The following is a 23,814-nucleotide window of genomic DNA, read 5'->3' as shown; positions in this document are numbered from 1 at the left end:
TCGGAGTAGGGTAAGGTGGGGTAGGGTAGGGTGCACCATCCCTCCCTTAATGAGCCAAACCAAATACTATTAGCAATCGCGGCCTGTTGTCAAAGAGGAGGTGACGTGGGAAAAAACCACATCAACTCATCCCAATCCAAGGCTGACATGTTGGGTAAGGTAGCTTCTTTGGGATATCGGTAGCAAACTCGATGAGAGTACTTGGGTGGGTAGCTAAGCTCGGCTTGGTCAACGCATGACTTCGACGTGTGAATAAAATCTGAATGCAAGATAAGAAAGATCCAAGTCAAATGAAAAATGGATACTACATAAATAATTTTAATTCAATACTAGGAAAGAGGGAGTAGATTACCATCGGAACAGCTGAATCAGGTCGGTGGCTATGAATCCGAGAAGCTAAGCTTTCCCAATGTATGATATGCTTTTAACACGTTGACTCGATGAGCATCTTCCTCATGATCTGCAGCACATCAGCTTGGCGAATACTATCGCAGCTCGAATCCAACGGAAGGCAGGATGCTTGTAACCTCTACAATCTGCATCAGTATTGGAAGAGTGGACGACAACCTTTGAAACTTGCTGCAAAATTTGGCTTTGGTCTGTTGGTGATCATTCCGTCCTAGGACTTTTATTTGTCATATGGACAATTCTATCACCAAAACAACACCTTCAAACAATAGTAGTACACAACGCCCTCTTAGAATAGTGAGGACTAACATCGAGACTGCAGTCCAAAGAGGGTGGGGTTCCAATGAATGAATGAACTGAATGTCTATGGGGTGTGATAATTAAACAAAAGCCAACCGGAGCCAAAAAAGTCAATTACAACAAAGTCACGTCACCAGTAGAGATGGGTTCAATTATGTGAACAGGGTCAAGACATCCCTCCTGTATCCCCTAACTATCAACATCCTCGGCACGTTCTCAACCAACAGATCCATGTACTCCATGTAGAAGTAGGCAGGGTGGTTCAGAGGTGGTGGTGGGAGGCTGACGAGAACAACCGCTGCCATCCTCGAGTATCTGAGTATAGTTGAGTTCAACTTCAGGGTGGTGTAAAGGAACTTATCGACCTGTTGCTCGTTGACCACCACCTGCTTTCCGTCGGCCATCAGGGGCATCCCTTCTTTTCTGGCCGTCTCCTTCATGTCAGCAAGGTAGGAAGCAATTCGGCGTTGTGCACCGGTGAATGCCTCCACAGAATCATCCTGTTGTTGAACCCCAGTGTCAATGTGTGACTCCCACGACTTCATCGTTACAACAATCACCTCAGCCTGCATGCGCAGGTCATAGAGGAACTTCTTGACATCAGCCTTCAGCTCTTCAGCCTCTGTGTCCTCTTCAGCAATGCAGAAGACCTGAATCTTGCAGCTTTCAAAACTCTCTTTTGTTAAAAGGAGCTGAGATAGGAGAAGCATAAGGCCCCCATCCCTCACAATCCAATAGAGGTCAATTGTCCCGAATTGTCTCTGATATTCACCAGGCCATTCATCAAGGCCCTTGACGATCACAACAGCCTTGTTTGCGATAATGCAATCATTAATAATGCTGACAAAGGTAGATGGAATCTGGGTGAGGTTTTCACGCCGCCAAATCTCAGGGTATCGCATGACTACAATATTGGGCTTAAGGTTGCCTAGTCCCATGGTCTGTACAATGCCACGGAAGCCATCAGACATCGTGGGAGCAACTACTATCTCAGCTACCCCTTCACAGCGTTTGTAGTCTATGTAAGTGCTCAACTGACGGCAAGCTGTCTTGGCATCCTCAGCCAATTCATGATAGTCGCCATCGATAATTGAAACAAAGATCGACATCCCACGTCCTTTCTTTTTCATGCAATTGGCAAAATCTGCAAGCTTTGGATGACAAGGAACATTTTCTGGCAGCTTTCCCCATGGTCGGCAGAAGATGAGAGGAATAGGGTACCAATTTTTAGGGTGAACCTGATTTGCTGCAAGACGGGATAGATATAATAAGTTCATCATGAGATATAAGACATCCAAACCAGATTCATAACCAAATTCTTCCACGTTAATCAGTGAACACTTGACAGTTCTTATATGTGCAAAGAGTGTAAATAGTTGCCAATATGGCAGCATAAAACCTAGAGATAATCAGGGATAAGACTGGCAAGTTTAAGGCAAAATTTAATATTTTGAGTTACCCAATAGCATACGTCACTAAGGAGAGAAATGTTATGATATATGTATAAAGACAACTATCCTATGCAGTTTTGTACTTCCCAAGATCATTAAATTTATTGAAGAAGCTGGAACACAAGTACAGACACAGAATATGTAGAAAACATCAGAAAATGAAATAGGGAATGTTAGCTAAGAAGCAATAGTGAAACCGACACAGCACAGGATAGGAAGACTGGAAGAGGGGAGTGTTTTTTGGTTGATCCTCACATTAATTACTACAAGTTCTCGAAGGATCATTTGAGGTGCCTCATGACATGCATCGACATCTATCATAGTAATATCGAAAATTTTAAAACATGTTCTTTTTTGTCAGGACATGTTTGTGAAGTGTGTGTGTTCAATCTAAAGATTAGATTTATTTTGTAATTCAACACATCCTGTATCCAGAATTTGAGTCTAAAGGCTAATGTTATGGTGCATCATTGCATACTGTACTTTGTCTCACATATTGTTGTTACTAAATAATACAGTTCCATAGTGTACCGAGCAATCATCGACAAACATTATATTTCTTCAAATCATCAAAAGAGTGGCATAACATATAGGCATACCTCCTAATGACCGAAGACTGCGGAGAGCTAGCTGAAAATAGGCACTCTTGAAACCATCTCCCCAATCTCCAGCCTTCCCTTTTATGCTCACATAGTAGTATATGAGGCTAGCAAGGGCCAGAGACACCACAGTGAAGGACCAGGAGATGAGGAACATGATCACTGCATGGATAAAAAATATCTTAGATACATAGCAATTTAGTGGACAAAAACACTACATTCAAGTTCTACAGCTCTGATTTTCAACTGTTAAGATTCAGCATCTTATATATTTATTTTGTAAATATCCCAAAAAAATAAAAAGTACTACATGAAGAAAAATACAGCTTAGGAATCTAGACATGCCTTACTGAATGCTCTTAGCCATGCCTCGAGCTAGCTCAAGATATTAGTTATACTGTTCCACCTTTAGCAGGCCCATACAAATTCTGGCATTATGCCATCGTTAATGTTTTAACCATTCATATCAGATCATTAAGTACAATTTCCTTCATCATTTGGAATACAAAGAAATAATTGAGTGATACATCCATCAATGTCAATTGTCAAATAATAATAGAAAATATTTAAATATTCACTATCCAAGGAAAATGAAACCTACACTGTAGGCTATTTAAATGTAAGTTATATTTATACTTGCTGCTTCCATATTTAATAAGTTGGTACACAAATGCCCAACTGGATTGTAATATTCTTAACAAAATAAAGAGTTGTCAAAATAAATAAGATGTAAAGTTCTTAACAAGAGAAAAATTACAAGAGAAAAATTAAACTAATTACAAGTTATTTTCTAAAAATGAATGTCCAACAGTATTAAAGAAAGCTTCTCAATGACATCTTACAATTGATATTCTAAGAACTACGTACCAACTCATAGATTAAGAAAATGAAGTGATATCTAGGTAACTAGACTTATTGTTACTAAATTAACAAATGATTTCAATATATGGTTATAATATAGCCATCTAATCCGAAGCAGCCTTTTTAAAAGATTGATCAATAATCTAGGTGCAGAACAAAATAAGTGGTGGTTTTAGTGAAAATAATACATTAGATATATCTGAGCAAGGATTCCAGTGGCTAAGTCCTTAATATCTACCAGACCATGGATACTGGCAAAAAGTAGTATATATTTAACAGTGAATTGATAATAGAAACACTTATGACAAATGCTGTCAGGAGGTGTATTGGTAAATCATGCCACCAATTTTGTGTAACACATACACACACTTGAAATCTCTAAATAAAGGTTTCTTGTTAATTTTAATTGTCCCATGCCTAGCATCTCCTGTTCTGACAAAACGGAATCAATAATGTGCCTGTACCTGAAACATCAGTTTATAACACAACCAAAAGAAAAACCAATTGCTATCATATAAATGACATAATTATCAGCATAACAAAGGTCCAACAAATAATAATAATTTATATCAAATATCCAGAATTTCCCACATTTTTCTCCTGTCATATCCACATATTCTTTTCCTAATTGTTCTGCGAACCAGCTTAAGAACTGGCCCTAGATTTGCTTACTTTTGCCTGTATGCTACACCTTAGTCTAGCATAGATACTTCCATTTTGGTACGGTTGGCATGACTTATACATATTTATAATTTGGACACACTTCAATATCTAGCTAGCTTTATGAAATATATGATATAAAATGCAGTGGTGATGGCAACATACCAATGCAAATTAATGCACCAAGAAGTGAGAGCATCCAATGGTGAAAATTCCATCTAGGGCGCCAGCTAGGAGCATCGAGAAGATCAAGAAGGAAGCAAGATAAATTAACTCCCGCATAACATAGAAGGAAGAACATAGTTATAGTGGGTGTGATTAGGTCAAGGTTCCCAATCACGACACAGACAATACAAATAAAGGCAGTAAAGAGAGTTGCCAAATGAGGTTCCCCGCCTTCTGTGACCTTGAAATAATTAAGAACAGGGAGAATGTCATCATTTGCTATGGCTGCAAGCAAGCGTGGTGCACCTGTCAAAGTCTGTAATGCTGCACCTAAAGTGGAGAGAACAATTCCAAGATATATAATTGCTGGAAGAGGCCAAGCAACCTCAGCAGTCAGAAGCCTGCACAGAAGTTCTAAATCATGAACTCAAACAAAGAAATACAACATAGCAAGTAACTTCAAAAGTAGATGCTGCCAAAAGATCAAAAGTCAGAGCCAATGGACAAGAAATCAACTGTTGCTTATATCTGGAAACAGTTTTCTGTTAGTTTATGCAAATGTTTTTGTCAAAAGATTGCACCAAACATACGCAGAAAGAACCTTCTGAAATTGTTTGTTGAAACTTGAAAGGATTCCACAAATTCTAACCTTAAAAGCTCAACGAACTATATGAAGCATGTATAGGAAAAAAAGTAATGCAAGGATACATTTATAGAATCATTGACAAAATGACTTGTCTACTGACAAATAGAAGTGAATCTTGGGGATGGATGTTGATGTAAATAAGTTGCAAACATGGTTTACACCTCTGAGAAATGATGGGTTTAATGGAGTAAAGGAAATGATAGAGGAGTTCCAAGAGAAACAGTAATAAAGAGAAAGAGAGAGAGAGAGAGAGAGAGAGAGAGAGGAGTGATGAATTAAACACTGAACAAAAATGAAACTTCAATTTACCATACCGTTCTGGCCAAAATCATTACTTCAAGTTGGTATGCATTAAAAATCAATTAAAATATAAGTTTCATTCAAACAAGTCTCCCATACGATTGATACAGGGTGTTCTATGATTAAATGCGCACAACCAGAACAATCCTTGCTTTAGAAGGTGTGCATGCCTTGCTTCGAGTTGTATTAATGATTAAGAATCTAATTTATCGAGAATCAATAGGATTTTATTAAGTTGTTAAGACTCGAGTTTTGAGAGTTCTTAATGTATTTCTCTTAAGAGAAACTTCTACCATATGTTTTGCCTATTAAAACATCCTAACTCAATTGGGATCAAGATCCTTGGGGGAAAACTGATTATTAAATTGATGATTAAGTTAATCATATATTTTTTCTTTTACAAGGTTTAAGTATTTCTCTTGTTTTGTCTATTTCTCTACTTCGCTAGTTCCTCAATGTTCAGTAGAATGATAATTTCTTCCAACTGTCCGTTCAACACATCATTCAATAACTTCTGCTGCTCCTAACAGCAAACATCAGTCTACGGTAAGGTGTATCATGCTGATTTCTGTCAGACCTATCTACTAACAAAACATATGACCAAGCCATCTTTCTGGCATTCTGTGTAAGCTATTGCTGCAATCCTAATTGGTGGAGGCACCAGATAATCATAAAGAAGCAGCAGCATGATTTGGTGGTGGTGCCAAAGTACAGTACACATTCAGATCAGAGAAAAGTTGGACAAAGAAGCACAATTCACAGAAATTTATAGCCTGTGTGTAAATTATGATCACTCAAAGGAATGAAAAGATAGAGAGAAAATAATGTGGGTACCGGTTTGTCAGTAACTCTTCTCTGGTGGCCAAAGCTCCAAATAGTAATACTGATATCAAATACAAAAAAGAGGTGGTAAGTGTTGCAGCTAGTGTTCCAAGAGGTATAGAACGTTGTGTATCCTTTAATGATGCAGATCGGTTTGAACCAGCCATGATTCCTGTTACAGCTGGAAAGAATAGACCCACCAGTGCACTACGGAAGGATAGAAAATTTCAGAATGGATATAAGAACAAAGTTAAAACAATAAACTATATATATCAAGCTGCAGGAATGTGTCTTGGCTCATGCCAAGGCATATGTCAACACCTGTTGTTACTATTACATGTTCCCAAATCAAACACAATCAACTAGCAAATGTAATATTTTCTGTTTCAAAATTGAATAAAATGTAACCCAAATGTTTTGACTTGCAGATAGTTCCAATTTTATCGAAGGTCATCAATTGCACTGATACTAAGTGAATAATAACACACACACACATATGCAGTCAAGGCTTACTTAAAATTCCAATATATAGGTCCTTCTGCATCAGGTATTCCAGCATTTGTAGTACGCTGATAAGCAGAACTCCAATTATCTTTGAATGTTTGTGATCTCAACCCCGTTATGCCACCTGTGGCAGACTCCAAAAAGGGAGCAACATATGAATGAGATGCCACAAAATAATTAAAGTTCAGGTATACCACTTCATGGAAAGTGAAGACCAGATAGACTGAACCTTAAATTAGGAATATAAAATCATATAAAAAAGGTATTTAATAAAGGGATCTTACTTGAAGCATTACTCCTTGGTGCAGAAAATACCCCAATGAATATGCAGAAAAGTGAAAACAGGACAGGTATTAAGAAAGCTGGAGCTACCCTGTTTATAATCTTGACACCGCCAAATACGATAAAGCAGAGAAGAATAGTCACAATAACTCCATAGACTTGCAAGTCATGCAAGCTTGGAGTATATACAATTGTTGTTACTTCAGATATTGTACCATTAGTTGCTGTGCTATTGGTGACAAGTATTACAGAATCTGAAAAGAAAACACGCCAAGGAATACCATTTAACATGGATTTGCTGATAAGCAATAATAAAGTGAATGAACATTCATGAAAGCTGTACAATGCATTAAAAAGAAAATAAATCCTGAATACAACATTGCACCTAAATTGCAGAAATTAAAGTTTGCAAACAAATATTTTTAAAGATCGTTTTAATGGAAAAATTAACATCATTGCTAACACAGTAAGAGAAATGTCATGAATCTCAACAACGTCACTGCCCCTTTGCAAACTCCCACTGTTGTTTCCTCTAGAGTGGTGAACATTTTATCATATCAGTGATAAATGTACATTGTATAACATCTGTACAAGGAATATTTTCATCTTTTATTCCTCACAGCTCATGTGCCATTTATCAAAGGATTCACCCTGATGAAACCGAGATGGCTAAGATTTGAATATCGTGACTACATAGTGATCATCAACTTAAAGTTTGCTCGACTGATCATCTGTTAGGTGGTGTTTCATAACTTACGAGTTTCTTACTACTCTGATTTGAACTGCCAAACATCAGAATTCATGGAAAATGGATATTATCAGTGTGCATATCACATTCAAATTGCAAATTGGTCTCCGCTATTGTGCCTTGGCATGTCATCAAGCACATGGCCGAAACAATATAGTGCAGCACAATAAAACAGAGTACCCTTCATGCACTACCACACCAGCAATGTTCCAGATGTGTGATGTTATAAAAGGAATGAATAATACCCTTAAAGGTGTAATGCTTGATGGTCTTTACTATCTCATACCTCCACTTATAGTCCGCTGACAACATGATTAACTATCCAAGACCATACAACTGTTTTTTGGTAAAAAAACATTTAAATAGTATACAATTCTTTGACTTTTGATGTATGACATTGCATGTTCCTTTAGGTGAGTTCAGAGTTCGAAAGCAGATTGAATGCAAAGGTGATTCATGCATGCTAATAAAACTATAAGATAAGAGTATTATTTAAAATTAAAAAATCAAGCCTCAAAAAAAAAAAAAGAAAACAACAACACATGACGCAGATTGTATAACCTTTTCCTTGCTAATCTATACATATTTCATGTTGACATAGAACTGCCATTATCCTACAAATTCTTCATGACAAACTTATCGGTGATCTGCCATTATCCTGTATAACTGCCAGTAGCACCTCACCGGTCATCTGGCATGTCCAATCTCATGGTTTGCTCTACAAAAACTAGATCCCCAGACTACCAAAATTTTCCAACACCAAAATCTTGAGATGTTTCTAAATCTAAGTTTTTCTTTTCTCAATGCAAATAAGTCCAATTGTCATCGGTACAAGTTGTATTTCCTGGTCCAATAAATTTGCCAGTACATGGACCAGTCCAAACCAAATGGTACACCCATTACAGGGTTGCTATAGGGTGGTACAGGATCTATTCCGAGCAGTTTCTTTCTTTTTTTTTCAGTCATATTTTAAGTTTTTTTCCAAACCAATTATGTACTTCAAACACTTGGTTCACTGCTATGGACCGGTACCATACAGATCTGAGTTTTGATCGGTACAGTACATGGCACAACCATCCAAGTAGCTCACCTGTGAAGAAGCCAGCACTTGGCACAGCATCTAAGAAGGTTTCAACAGCTCCCAAGACATACCTGAAACAATTAAAGTGTTAATAACAACTAAATTTCTGATAATCGGCTACCAAATTGGCACAGAGGTAAGACAACTTGCATCCAATATCCAAATCTGAGAGGTAAGATGTATACTTTAAATACACATGAATAAAAAGAAAGAGATATATGGCTTAACCGTTCTCATGGCACCACTTAAATGGAATCAGCTCCTCTCTATTCATAGAGCATGTAGTTCATATTCTTTGAACATTTCCTAGTGTTCTTCCCTCATCTTAAAAGTGCAGCAGTTGCTACCTCCAGCTTGTCACCAAGACAACCATTCTTCTGTTGTTATCATACTCATGCATGTCAAAGTCCAAATAATCAGCGATATTATATTTTTCTATTACGTACCATCCTGTTTGTCCTATTATGATTCATTGAGGCATGAATCCTTCCTTATTTTCTTGAAGTACCTTTCTCTTATTTTATGTGGACTCTTTTGATCTCTTCTTGATATATGCCCCAGTTAAGAACTTTTTTCATTTTGGCACTAATTGGCCATCTAATTTATGTTTCATTTATTGATTTCATGTTGAGAGTAAGCTTTGGCACCACAATAAGATTGCTTCTCCTGGCTACACACACACACATTTGTTACAAGCAAAATTAATGCTGCTAGCTGTGAAAACAGATAAAACATTGTTAAAATCTTTATCTGCATCCATAACCTAAGTGTTTCAATGTATACTAATATGTAAACTACTAAGTTCTTGAAAAGTAGTGTCGTTGTCAATCTAGATGTAATTTAATAAGTACAAATAGTAATCCATTATATTTTAAGCAGAACAATGCTGCTAGCTACAACAATAGATAACATATTGTTAGAATCTTAATCTGCATTAAATATAAAACATACATGTGTGTATATATATATGATTGTCCAATAAACACACAGAAAGTCATGAGACAATGATTGTACTCATCTTGGTCATTGTATATGGCTAGAAGCAAGGTTTGATGTACAGCCTGAAACGAGCGGTACATGTCTGTCTGCCAGCTGACCAGTACACAGACCTGCCCGTTTCAGACAATACACAGAAAATTGGCTGGTATCGGTCAGTTTGGGTGGTGTATTGGGTCAAATCTGGCCCTAACAGTCAAACTGAACGTTGGGGCATCTTTTTGGGGCTTTAAATCCCCTCCTCCCCCTTTCTCACTCACTTACATTCACTCACTATCTCACAGTCACTTGTGACTAAAGTTCCTAATCAGCTAGTAGTGATAATCAAGCTCTAGATTAGATTAGTGATTAATGTTCTTAGTTGAAAAGAAATTCTCAATTTTCCTCCTTATAACATAAGTTTTTTTATGCATTTAAGGCTTAGATACAATTTATTCTTACCTATATGTAATTTATATACCAATAAATTAGGAGGGAAAACCCCTAAAAAAGAGTTTTCTGAGATTCTGGTCATTTTAAAAAAAAACCAGTACATACAGACGCACCGACATATATACTTTGGTACTGATCTGTATGTACTGGTCCATGCAGTGACCAATACACCCGGTTGGCTAGAAGTATGAACAAAGTGCAAGCAGAATGTAAATGTCAGCATGTCCAAAAGAATGAATGCGTGAAAAAACCTGATTAGAATTCATATAATACTGTGGTGACTTGGAAAGTGCTCATTAGAAATTGATATTTGACAGTGATGCTCTTACAGAGATAGTGCCATATAACTAGAGTAAAATCATCTGATAGCAGTTAACACAAAAAAGTGAAAAAAAAAGCATTTAAGAAAAGGACTAAAATTTTCCAGCTTCAGTTCATCTGGACATCCAAACAAGGCAGAATTCAATATATTATGTAAATTAGTAAACAAAATTCAGTGTAACTTCACCTGATCCATTTCCCCTTAATGCGCATTTAAGAGCTTATGGTTAATATCCATTTCAAGTATTTCAATCAAGTCAAATTATCTTATTAGCATTTGTTACAGTACAAATTGAAATCAAGAAAACATAATTTTAAATTTAAGCAAAATAATGAAAGGGAATCCATTAGATATCACATCTAGCAAATGACATCAAGTTCCTAACTAGGTAAATATAACAATATACATGCAGGTTTTTCATCAAAATTTTGCAGCTTAAGCTCATCTAAGGGGAGAATAGGAGCTCAAAATTATATTGACCTTGAAAAAGCCAAGATGAATGGAAAACAATTTTTTTATAATTTCATTTCTAAGTAACCTAGGCCAAAATAATCAAACAACAAGTTTTTGTTTGGCTTTCCAAAGATGTCCCTATTTTCATAAAGAAACTAGAATGAACAATGCTAACATTATTCAAAAAGGAATTGATTTCTTAAACAAATATGGCATATTATAGAGGAGGTGATGTATAACACGGTAGAGAAATAGAGAGAGAGAGAGAGAGGAGTGAGATTAGTGATTATAGAGGAGAGAAATGATAGAAGAATAAAGATGCAATTCTTTTTTATTCAAATATGAAGTGTTTCATCCATTTGACAAGCTCCACTATTTATAGAGTTTAGGAACCTTTATACAGTTTATGTAGACAATGATTCTCAAGAGTAACCTCATAGGGAACTTGTATACCTTTAAAAACACAAAATATAACTTCTAAGAGACCTAAACAGCTTTAAAACAACTTATCACAGCTGAGAAGAAAAAAAAGAGTATAGTAGAGTCTCAAGGTTAACACCTAGAAAGACCAAAAGACTCTTCATTTTTCTACGCAACTCTTAAAGTTTCTATGTCAGAAAATTGACGACATTTTGTTAATTTCTTTGCCTAGAACAAACCCCTCTAAAATCCTTTATATACCTTGGTTCTCCATCAGAAGGATTTGAAAAAATTGATCAGCATGAACACCGTAATGATTGCCTCTAAATCTTAGTATTTGCAATGTGGATTATGTTGAAACCCACACAAAAAAAAGCAACAGCTCTCTTGCAAAAAGGAGCATAATTAAAGATGCCATTCAGATGTTTAATCTAAGGAATGAGTTAACAGACAGATCAGAATATGCAAACAGAAGACCAGCACAGTAATATAAAAAAATTGACAAAAGGCAGACTTACATAGCACCAGCAACTGCATTACCAAGGAAGAAGCATAACCCGATACTAACTCCAACTTCTGGACCCAGAGCACGACCAATGAGATAATATGGCCCTCCACCCTGAATGTACAAAGTATGAGAATATAGTCTAATCCATAACTGAGCTGATATGCTGGAAAGCTAGTAACAAGAGTTCCTTAGATCACCACATTAACTACTTATAAATTCAGCACAGTTAAGCCCATAAAAAATGTAACTCAGTATCCAAGGCATTATAGCATATTCTGTTTGATGTTTAGGTTGACTTTCATGGTCTGGCAAGTTATGAAGGCCAGATTAATTTGTCAGTTCTCAACCATGATCAACTGCGAAGACTTGGTCTGACTTAATTAATAATTTGTAATAGCTAGAAAAGAATATTCACTAGAAGCATCCAAAGTAGTGGTTATGGTTACAAGCATATTGTTAGCAGCTTTCCCAACTGGTAGTTTCAACCATTCCAAAAAAAGACTACAGATCAGAAAACTCTATAAGTGACAGCCAAACTTAACAGGTCTACATCCCAAAATTAAAACAATGGATGTCTTGGAAACATACCTAAACAGTTCTCAACCAACAAAATTCATAACCAACAATAATGTTTACCTTCATTGCCCCATTTGTTGCGATTGCACTTAAAGATATTCCTGTTAGAAAGGTGCAAGACCCACAGAATGCAACCAATAAAAGAGACTCACCAATGCCAGCCATACCCACAATCCTACAGAAACAATAACCAGATATAACTAAGTTTGAAGGAAAATGAAGAGAATAAAATTGTGAAGAGTGACAGAATTATGACAATGATCAACAAAGACCAAAGATAACAAATACATAGTCAACAACACAACAGGATCAGTGACAGGTCCAATTTAATTTGTTTGTAAAGGGATCGGATCTCAAAAATATGAATATCCGTTCAAATTGATCTTTGCTACAAAGACACTTCTTCAATATTGTCTCATGTAGCTGCCTAGATGTGTAGGTGATCCATGCTGATGCTTTTTAAGTTTTAACCAACTCCACCTTGTAGGCACAAGGCCAGATTACTGCAAATGTAGGCACGAAGCTTTCACCAATTTTGCTGCACATTCTGCCAACGCAAGATCTGGAGAGGATTAACATATACAACCATACCTATAACTTATTGGAAGTGCTTAGATGGGGTTTACAAGGTCGCATAAGTCCTTAAAGATCAATTTTGTCTCCTATACAATCATTTATATCATTACAAACAATCATTACAAAAAAGTAATATAATTTAGCTAAAAATTAATCATTAGAAGGATAATTATCACTTTGAGTAATGCAATATGAAAATGTACTATAATTTATAATAATTAGAATTAATCTACAAACTTTTACAGCGAACAATGAGAACAATGAACATATTTTTTGCTTAATTATGCATATTTTCAAACTATGATGAATACATTATTTATGTTATTCATCTACTTTTCCCTTGGTCCTACTATAATTTTTGTTAATATTTTAAGAAGCACTTTCCAACAAGAATCTGGAAATGATACATTGAATGAGGACTAAACAAGCCTTATGACTATAATTAAAATGGCCAAAAAGAAACAACAGTGATGAAAAATCCATCTCGCATAATAACATAAAAGTTAATGAAAGAGGAACACATACAATAAAGTGTGTCTTCATAAACAAAGGACCAAAATTATAATATATAAAATATAAGATTTAGTAATTCAAGTATAAGAATTTAAATGATTTAATACTGACAAAAATATATTTAAACATTTTTTTAAAATAATTGTTGTATTTGTTTCCACATTCTTTTACTCTCCTTCCTTTTCTTTTTCTCCTCCTCTTCTCTCTCCTCTTTTTCTTCTCCTTTCACAAACAAAGGAAGGCCAAGATATGTTGTACGATGATGTTATGATCGGTGATTTAAATAGGCGCTCGGGTGCTCGCCTAAGCGCTCGGGCGAGGCGAGGCGAGGCGAGGCTAAGCTCGAGTGCCTTGTGTGTGCACTAGGCGACGCACTTCAATGAGGCGCTGCTTGGGCGCTGACCCAAACACAGTCGCTGGGCACTTCAGGCGAGCGCTCGATTTAATTAGGCGAATCGAACCGGTTTAAGGCTGGTTCGGTTCATAATTTTTTACCTCAAAAGCCACGCTTCATGCCCGCGCGACCAGGAACCCTAGTGTTGCTTCTGCCTCCGCTGTTGACGCCTTTTGTCGTTGCCTTCACTGCAAACGCAACGGATCGAGCCTTCCTCTGTTGTTAATGAACGAGTCTGACGGTTCCCGTAGCTTCCTTTCGATGTCGCTTCCTTCCACTGTTGTGGGAGCTGCGGTCCTCTCCCACCGGCGGACGCCATCTGGAGTTTCCATCGCTACCGCTGTTGCTGTCTGTACCTTTCGCCGCTGTCCGCAGCTTCCATCGTTGTTGCTACTGCTGTCCGCAGCTTCCCTCGCTGCCACTATTGTTGTCCATAACTTCCACCGCTGCAGCTGCTGTCATTCGTAGCGCTGCCGCAACTATCTTAAACTAATCCTCCGTTGCCACTGTTATCTCCCTCTGTTACTGTTAACATTTTTTCTCCCCCTTCCAACTTTAAGTAATATACTGTTAATAGTATATTTTTAATTTAATATCATATTTTTAATTTAAATAATTATATTTTTAATTATATAATATATTTTTATATTTTAATATTTTAGAGAATATTTTTTCCTCCCCCTCTAACTTAAGTAATATACCGTTAACAATATATTTTTAATTTAATATCATATTTTTATTTAAATAATTATATATTTAATTATATTATATATTTTTATATTTTAATATTTCAGAACGCCTCGCTTCACTCAAGCAAGCGCTGCTCGCTAGCCTAGCGCCTCGAACGTTTTGGGACCATGGGACCATGACACCTTTTGGAGCCTAGCGTTTTTTTAAATCACTGGTTATAATATGTGTCGGATTAGATCTGACATTACAGCATACAAATCCCATTATTTATGTAAAATCACCTCTCTCTCTCTCTCTCTCTCTCTCTCTCTCTTTGTGTGTGTGTGTGTGTAAGAATTGGTGACTTTCAGCCTCCATAGGATAAATCTGGATGAATTAGGCTGAGATGGTCGGTGCCTGCCTAAGTCTAGCCAAATTTTGACTGCTTCCAATCAATTATAATTACTGAATTAGCAAGGTACAATTACTCCAATACTTGGATTCACAGGTTCATTAGCCGAGAAATCCTTTTTATATTGATATGGTAATCATTTGCTTCGACGAAGCTTTTATAAGGTAAAAATAAGTAGTCAAAGTGTGCTGTACTTCACCAGGAAAAACGGATATAGTATATGATTCCCAGGATGTTCTGCAAACAAGGTACAAAAACACCCATCATGGTTCCCAACTTAAGGCCAGCAACCTGCAGACAAAAATCAAGTCCAAAATATATGTTAGTAACAGTATAATCGTATGTTACTTGTAGTCAAAGCAATCACCTTAATATTTGGCAATGAGAGATAAAACTGTACAACAGAAACTTATGCAAAAAGGTGGTATGCTCAATATATCGCAATTTTCAAATTGTTGCTTTTGATGATTCTTCTGCTATTGCTTCCTTGCTCAAGATCCAAAAACTGCGACAAATCTATCACAAGAAGAAGGCCTAGGTAAAGGTAAAGAAACTAATTGGTTGTATCAATATCCTCCCATAACCATCATCATGATGAAAGACTTCAACCTATTTTCTATTAAAACAAGGTGCACTATGATAATTAAAGAAAGTCACCTCATTTAGAGCACCTAGCAGCTTTCTTACCTCTAAATCAATCATTGTTCTGACTTCTGAGTCTTCTGACCATGTCTTGCGTTAGTAAACCATTTTATTTTCTTACCATCATTTGTAATTCTTGCAGCTTTCTTGTATAAAACAAATATTTTTCTAGTTTTTGTTTGAGAGTAATTTACTAGCTGTCTTCCCTAGTTAGTTTTTGTTATGTAAATGATTATCCTAGCCAAGAGTAATTTAATCTACTAGGCTATCCCTGTGGTAACCATCCTCTGCCATTCAGAAAGACCAACTTTCCTTGAAGATTACATGCCTCGTTAACATGAACTGAATAAGGTGGAGCACAGGATTGACTTTAAGAAGGGCTCATGAAATCATCTCTGACCCACAAAAATAAACAAATCAGTGGATCACAAATTACTCAAAAGCACAAGCTTAGAGGTCGGACACATATTCTTGATGTTGGCAACCAAGCCAGGACTATCCTAGCAATTTTGACAGGGATCTCTAATTCCTTGAACCAAGGTTCGTCGTCTCGTACCAACCAGGTGTATCGATCTGACGAGGGAACAATACGTACTGAATACTCAAAGAGAAAGGAGGCGTGGAAGGAAGGAATAGATGGCGGTGGAGGAAGAGGAGGAAGGAGGAAGGAAGAAGAGAACACAGTGGAGGAAGAGGAAGGAAGAAGAGGAGGTTACGGAGGAAGAGGAAGGAGAAAGAGAACGGAGGTGAAGGAGAAGATGAAGCATACCCAAAATCAACAACAGATGACAGAATGCGGGCAACAGCAGCGGCTTGCAGGTGTGTGTCCAAGGAAGAGGCTTGTGTTCATGTGAAATATTTTTTTCTCTTACTTTTTATTGGATTGACCAGACCATCAAAACAGGGGCAGTACACAGAACGGTTCACACTCGAACCAGTATATACCACCCATTTTGTACCGATCCGAGAGAAGCTGCAGTCCATGCCTCGAACAATCAATTAAATTGAAGACAGTTTACAACAGCATTTATAGAGTATAACAGTTTCACTCATTGTTAACCTTCATCATCTTCAAACTGTCCTACTACTTTTTATAATTTCTCCAGTTAACAAAATTAGAACACAATAGTTTGGCCATTAAGTCGATTTATCCCAGAAAATAGAAATTCTATACTCTAGATTCAACTTTTGACTAGATAAGCCTGAACTTATCCAAATAGACAACTAAATCACAACTTGGATATTGCAAGTATTCTTACCGAAAATAACATGAAAATTTATGAAAAGAGATCTTCTACTATAACAAATATAAATACCACACAACTAAGGTTCACCATACCACAATGTACCGCTCGATACATACCGATCGAATAGGGGATTAGTATGGGTGGTAAATACCAGTCTATTGGTACATCCCACCATACCGTGTTGTCACGGACTTAACTGGAATTATCTAAGTCGTGAGGCACCCTTACGGCAAAGTCACAGACTTAGCTAGAGTTACCTAAGTCGTGAAGCACCCTTACGCCAACTCCTCGGACTTCATTGGGATTGCCGAAGTCATGAGGCGACCTTGTAACATATGCATCCGCAAAGGGTCAGCCTAGTTGCAACCTCGTATAAGTCCCGAAGGACCCGCGAAACAAAAAGTTGATTAGTTTGAAAACAAGCGACAGACAAGTCCCGACGTCCCACAAAGAGGAAAGTTTTACAAACAATTCAGCGAGCACCTTAAGTGGAAGAGAGAAAAGAGAGGAAGGAGAAAACAAGGACTTTAGAAGGTAGAACGAACAGTTGCAAGTCCGCAAACAACTGCTCATCGGGTATCGAGCGCGAAGGCAAATTTCTGTCAAGTTAACGTACGAACTTATGAAAATTGTTCAACGCCCGACACTATACCGAAGCCCCAACCAGCCCTGTGCCACCCGGGGGGTTCTAGGGTGCTAAGATGGCTGACGTTTTACGTGCAATTGCGGTCTGCAGAAACAAGTCGTGGCCCGCGAAAACGAAACCATTTTGGGGCAGTTTGGCCCGGCGCGGCGAGCGGTTGCACTGCAGCGCTGCGAATTGTCGTTGCTTACATTTTCTAAACAAAAACACACAAAACCAACGTAAAATATGCTGCCATGTCTCTGTACAAGCATGCAACAGCGATGAACGATTCGTTGAACGAAGTTGTTGCGGGTGCGCAACGACCGTTCGTGACAATGTGTCGGTACATTGATATGTACCAGACCGATGGTTGGTCGATACACCGATATAGACCGATAAGGCAAACCATGCACACAACTAGAGTTTTTTTGCATTCACATCATCACAGTAGTTGAATTATTGCCTCTATATATTCTTATGTTTTACATTTGAAGTAAGAGAAAAAAAATTACTAAGATAACAATGAAATAACATCACAGAAGAATTTAACTCCATATATAGGGTACCCTAATCAATGCTCTAAGATTAACTCTATATGTTTATTAAGGCTGATCCAGATTTCTATATATTGGTAATGAGGCAAAGCATAGAGTATAAGTTGGAAAATGCATGAGGAGGTGATAGGAAGTTATCAACATTTCATGCATGTGTAACTTCTGCAAGCAAGTTGATAAAGTTTTTCAACTAAACAAAAACAAATACAGAGTAGCTGTAACCAAAAACCCAGCAAATGTACCTTTGGGCTCCCAATAGTAATGGAAATGTCCTCACCATCCCTTGGACTTGAGGGTGTTGGGATCTGTTCTCCTGTCATACTGTAATGATTCAATTAATTAAAAATTGAAGAAAAGATATCCAGACTGTATCTTTTTACATTAAACCAACTGTACCATACTGGCCAAACTGGGTCGTGGTATGCCAGTATCATAGTATATTATCTAGATACTGAAGTTGAACTACTACTTAAGTATCTATTTGAAGTCTGTGTTGGTGTCATAGCAACCAATACATACTTGTCGAGCACATAACCAGTACGGTTCTGGGGAGAGCCAACATAGTGACTTTTCCGTGACTTAAACCTCAACAAATATATAATATAAGTATCGGACTATAATATGACTTCAACCAACAGACCAAAGAAACACATCTCATTATGAGTTTAAGAAGAGCATGAATTACACAATTTCACCGGCCATGAAAGAAATGAAAGAAAAAACTAAAAATTGAATGAAAAAAGTAAAGAATTAAAGATGAAAAAATGATCACTTACCTTTTGAGTCCCAATTTGTTAACAAGAGAATCAAAACCAAATAATTCCAATTTTGATTCCCTCTGAGAGTTATTCAATTCATCATGGCCATTAGAAGGTCCCTCCATTGGATTGGGAACATTCTCTGATTGTGACGGAATCCTAATTTTCCTACAATAAATATAAAAAAATTGTTATTTTGTCAGTCTTGTGCCAGTAAAGTAGTATAACAAAATAAGTGATGCTAGGAAAATAAACAGCAAAAGAAAAGGTAAATACATTGTAGAACATTTTCTTTTAAAAATTCCAATATATAAATTTAAAAGCCATATTTAATCAATTATATTAGTATACCTGAAATAGTAAGAAAATCCTGTATTTGAGACAAGGAATAGAAATTTCAGACAGAACCATATAGCAAATAAAAGGAATAGAAGAACTCATATAGAAGTACCCTGTTAGCACCGTAAAAGTCACACTTGCATTCACTTGATTGGTGGAATTGGAGGACCGAGCCAAGTTATGAGCCAAGCAAAACCTCAACAATCAAGTGTTAATCCTAATAGAACTCTAGATTGAAGTTTTACGAAAATTTAATAATATCCTTTTAAATGGATGCCAACCAAAATTGATCTTAGTAATGAAATTCTTCTTTAAGCATAAATGCAACAGGCACGTGTTCATTCCTGAACCAAGAGAGCTTAGAGATGCAGGCATCATTACTAATATTTCCTCTAGTATAGAAGTGTGACAAGTTCAAAATTATGAAAATTCATGCAGCTGACATGCATTGCCCCTTATCCTATGGAGACCAGAACTCTTGCTGCTCCCACAATAACATGCACCTTGATAGACTGTGTTCCCATATTATGTAGAGAACTGATAAAAATAGAACTCTTTTTACAGTTTCAAGCAAATAAAAGAAAGAATAATACATAACCAACCGAAACAAAAGATCATGAAAACTAATACTTACATGAAACAAGAGACTCAAATAATGTAAAAAATATTTTAAAAAAAATTCAAATAAGGAACTCACTGTTTTGGCATCTCAGTAGGAGGTCCAGACTCCATGGAAGTCATTTGGACAATGGATTGTTCATGGGAAACCACCGGCCTGTACTGCCGTCCACCATGTGAAGGCATTTCCTCATCTGCACTCTCGATTTCACCATTGTCCATGGTCAACTAATTTATTGATAGTTTATCAAATCCTGTGGCACATCAACAGAATCAGGATAATTGAAACCTATTCATATCAGCAACAAATTGTAATTATTTTTAGTAAGCACAAAGAGACATGCATTGCAGTGAAATATAACACCACGTCAAAATCAAGAATTCAGCAGTCCCATGCCACCCATCTGTCACCCACCCGATGCCATGCAGCTCCTATTGGAGACCTGTCGAATGTGCATTGTAGCTACATTATCAAAGTCCTGCCTGAGGCAAACAAAGGCATGAGATGCACTGAGGCTCAATCTTGATGCATCACCTTATCAGAGGGCTATAGCATATGAAAGGCTATACTGACCTTATTCACCTTTTCAAAAGGCTATAGCATATGAAAGGAATGCATCTGTGAAATCATATGCATGCTATTTTCTTTACAGCATAATATTTTCTTAACCTAAATGAATGCATGTGTATAACATAGAATAATAGTGCAAAGACATTCATCTTGGAAAATCAGAGGTTTGTTTTGAATTTCATTTTGAAATTGCTCTTTTCTTTGAATTTTTTTACCCACCTCATGGAGGAGTTATTCGATCTATTGAGTCACTCGAGTAATGAAGTATGATTTGGATATAACCAAATTATCCAAATGCATGATTTGGAAAATGCTAAAACATAATCGATAAATATGTCAATGTAAAACAAAAGATATATGAAATAAATTTAGAATATTAAATTTTCACTAACTCGTTAAACGCTTTATATATTTTCTTGTTCTCTAAACAAATAAGGTAGTCCTCCTAGAGACCGAAAAAATAAATAAAAAAAAAGACAAAAAAAAAACATTTACACAGATATTAATCGTATGTTATATCCTACTGGCGGAAAAAAAAAACAAAAGAAAGACTTGGAAAAGAAGGTGCTTTGCATGGACATATAAATATTTTCTACACTCTTTGGTGGGCATCAGGTAAGACAACTAAGATTTTGCTATACCTTGGCTAATAAAGACATTTTCAAAAACAATGAAAGAATGGTTTAAAATACCAGACAAACTAATACATACCCACTGATATTAAACAGTCCGATTGCCCTTTTTTAATTCAAATCACCAATTGCATCCGATTGCACCTTCATGCTTCTGAGTTGTTGCATATTTAGTCTTGGCCATGTAAATACTAGTATAGTTTTTAGCAACATGACTCTGTCCAGAGCATGATAGCACACATGTGGGGGCAACTCGTACCGGAGGATATGTAGCACGAGTACAACAAAACATGTTATAGAATAAATTTACCGATCATTCTACCCACGCTAAGGCATTAAGGCCTCTCAGAGACTAGGGCTACTTGCTCTGAAGTTAAATCGGGCTAAACATGACTCCTGTGAAACAGTGAGAGTTACAATTGAAGTATTTGTTTGTTGCAGAAGTAGACTCTGAAAAACTTAAATTTCAAAGAGTTTTGTTGTCTGTTATGGCATAAGTGATCAATAGAAGGGACAATGCCTTAGTGTCCAATAAAAAATGAACTAGATTGAAACAACAGAGCAAAAATGCCCATTAAGTGTGCACCTAGTCATACTTCCATTGACAATAAGCAAAAGTTACCACTACAATAAAGAAAATAAAGTAACAGTATAAACTTTTCAACCATATCATGCTTTTGCCTTTCGACCCCAAGCCCAGTCATTTCTCTTGGTAGCTGTTTTATATTTTGAGGGCTTAATCTCCCTCGGACATACCAGTAGGTGAAAAGGGATATTTAGCTCAATCTTCTTATTTATAATTAACATCTTTTGGAGCTCACACTAATACTATCTCACAAGCAGAGCTGACCTGCACTTTCTCGATGGGTCAGGCCAAGCTCTTTCCTGACTATTTGACCTGACCAAGGAAGAGGCAAGAGAAAGAATAGCTACAGCTTATAGATTACTCAATTCTCAATTTGCAATTTAGTATGCATGCCATACTTACGTGATTGCATATATTCTATGACTCAGCTTGTTTAGAACCATTATCCTCCACCTATCACCCACAATGGTCCATGACTTCCAAGAGGTTCTTTAAAAATATATACACAAATAGCTATAAACTGTAGGTACTAAGTCATTAAAACTAGAAACTGCTACCAAAATCTTAACAATCAAGAATATGGAAATATTACATAAAATAGCTCCATAAAGCATGGAACAAAACATTATAAATAACATAATGTACAGATAAAACGTTCAAACATGTTTGGTAGCTTACCATGAGTGTCATCTTGATTAGTGGAATAATAATAAGAAAATCCTAGCTAGGTGATTATTCTTTAGACCTATGAGACCTTTAATGTCCTAGGTGTTCCATTTTTACTACCTCATTCGTAAATTTAGATTGTTAGACTTCCTTCGTGAGACGCAAGATCTTTCTTCAGACAGTATCATGTTCTTGCATATTCTTTAAACAGTTGGTCCTTCATTGGATATCCCGGAGGATTTGGGGTTTAGGTTAGCTCAACAAGATCAGCCGGTCCGGATCTGGATCGACATCTGACGGCACGAGATTCTTTATATTAAAAGAAAAGAAAATGGGTATCAAGCTTCGCCTTCATTTCTTCTTCCCGGTGAAGAAAGAACCAAAAGAAAACCAAGAAAAGGGAAGAGAAAGAAGACTCACTGTTGAAACCACCAGAAGATCGCCGACGCCCCTCCCTCTGCCTCGGAATTCCTCCTCGGATCTCCGCCGCCACTAGCGAGCACGCCTTCCGCTTCTTCCCCGTTATTCAGATCCCGGGAACCCCAGTGCCGCCGCTCTCTTTGTCGGCGGCCTCGTGGCGAGGATCGGGCGGAGTCCCGGCGGGAAAGGACCGAGCCCTCGCTGAGTCGGTGGGGGGCGGGGGAACTCGGGAACGGGAGCCGGAAGAGGAGAGAGGAATTGGACTTACGGAGACCCGTGTGCGGATGCGCGTCTTAGAGCAGCATCCTAAAGAAACGCCGACGCGGTTCCCTCAAGAACCTGACCGGACCCGTCTGGACCGATTCAGATGGCGGTGGACGATTAATCGGACGGGAAAGGACCTTTTGATATGGTTTGACTCGATTAACGACCGAATTAAATTAATCGATTATATCAATCTTTAAAATTCGTGTGAGGACGGATCTTGACTCACATCTTGTATGATCAAGAATCGACGTCTCGGTTTGTCACACTGCGGGGTTAAATTATTTTCAGATTTAAGATTGTATAATATCAATCGATGTCCTCGTCCACTATGGAGGTTGGAAATCTTGTGCACCGGATGGTACTATTTTTGGGTCGATGCGTCCATCATAGTTTGTATAGGTCAAATTTGGGAGTTTTCTTAATCCATAAGGCCTGTGATTTGGGAACTTAGGGCTTAAGAAATTGTGCCGATAAAACGGGTGACACATAAGAAAGTCGTTATAGCGGTTTCCCCCCAAGACGTGTATGATCTAACAAAAAAATGGTGCAAGGCTTTGCTAGAGTTGTAATATTATAATGAGGCAAGATGAGCAGAGTTTGGAAGTCTATGTGAATCTGACCAATAGCTTTTTAGTTGCTAGATGAGTCGAGAGATGGGAAATGGTAGCATAATAAGTTATAGTCTTATTAAAACCCAAAAAAAACTCTCCTAGATTATTTTTTTACACTTGATTGGCAATTTATTAGTGACTGTACAACTAATTCCCAAATCAATCTTTGTTCCTCCAGCT

General features: G+C 37.2%; 1 protein-coding gene across 4 annotated transcripts; it reads right to left on the bottom strand.

Annotated features, from left to right (window-relative positions):
* Positions 1 to 752: 752 nt before the first annotated feature.
* On the bottom strand, positions 753 to 23,132 carry LOC103992388 (cation-chloride cotransporter 1). Of its 4 annotated transcripts, none has more exons than XM_065118093.1 (15): positions 22,757 to 23,132; positions 20,297 to 20,364; positions 19,961 to 20,135; positions 18,943 to 19,092; positions 18,409 to 18,487; positions 15,298 to 15,389; positions 12,595 to 12,709; positions 11,969 to 12,069; positions 8,837 to 8,898; positions 7,001 to 7,252; positions 6,726 to 6,840; positions 6,225 to 6,419; positions 4,445 to 4,845; positions 2,759 to 2,920; positions 753 to 1,954 (listed from the first exon to the last, which is right to left on the bottom strand). In XM_065118093.1, the coding sequence occupies exons 3-15, from the start codon at positions 20,101 to 20,103 to the stop codon at positions 861 to 863; spliced, it is 2,961 nt and encodes a 986-aa protein (XP_064974165.1). In that variant the 5' UTR covers positions 20,104 to 20,135; positions 20,297 to 20,364; positions 22,757 to 23,132; the 3' UTR covers positions 753 to 860. The 4 variants fall into 4 exon arrangements, with proteins under 4 accessions (XP_064974165.1, XP_064974164.1, XP_064974166.1 ...); XM_065118092.1 differs by having other exon boundaries at positions 20,226 to 20,324; XM_065118094.1 differs by having other exon boundaries at positions 20,297 to 20,324.
* Between the last annotated feature and the right edge of the window lie 682 nt (positions 23,133 to 23,814).

The sequence above is a fragment of the Musa acuminata genome, chromosome BXJ2-7 (assembly GCF_036884655.1).
Source record: "Musa acuminata AAA Group cultivar baxijiao chromosome BXJ2-7, Cavendish_Baxijiao_AAA, whole genome shotgun sequence".
Lineage (NCBI taxonomy): Eukaryota > Viridiplantae > Streptophyta > Magnoliopsida > Zingiberales > Musaceae > Musa > Musa acuminata.
Note: the sequence above shows the minus strand (reverse complement) of the source record. Positions and strands in the feature narration are given on the sequence as shown.

Coding starts and splice junctions, on each gene's coding strand:
- LOC103992388 (XM_065118093.1), bottom strand. CDS start 20,103: ATGGACAATGGTGAAATCGAGAGTGCAGATGAGGAAATGCCTTCACAT. Junction 12,710..15,297: donor TACTATATCCGTTTTTCCTG/GTGAAGTACAGC, acceptor TTGTTTCTGTAG/GATTGTGGGTATGGCTGGCA. Junction 6,841..7,000: donor ACCAAGGAGTAATGCTTCAA/GTAAGATCCCTT, acceptor AGTCTGCCACAG/GTGGCATAACGGGGTTGAGA.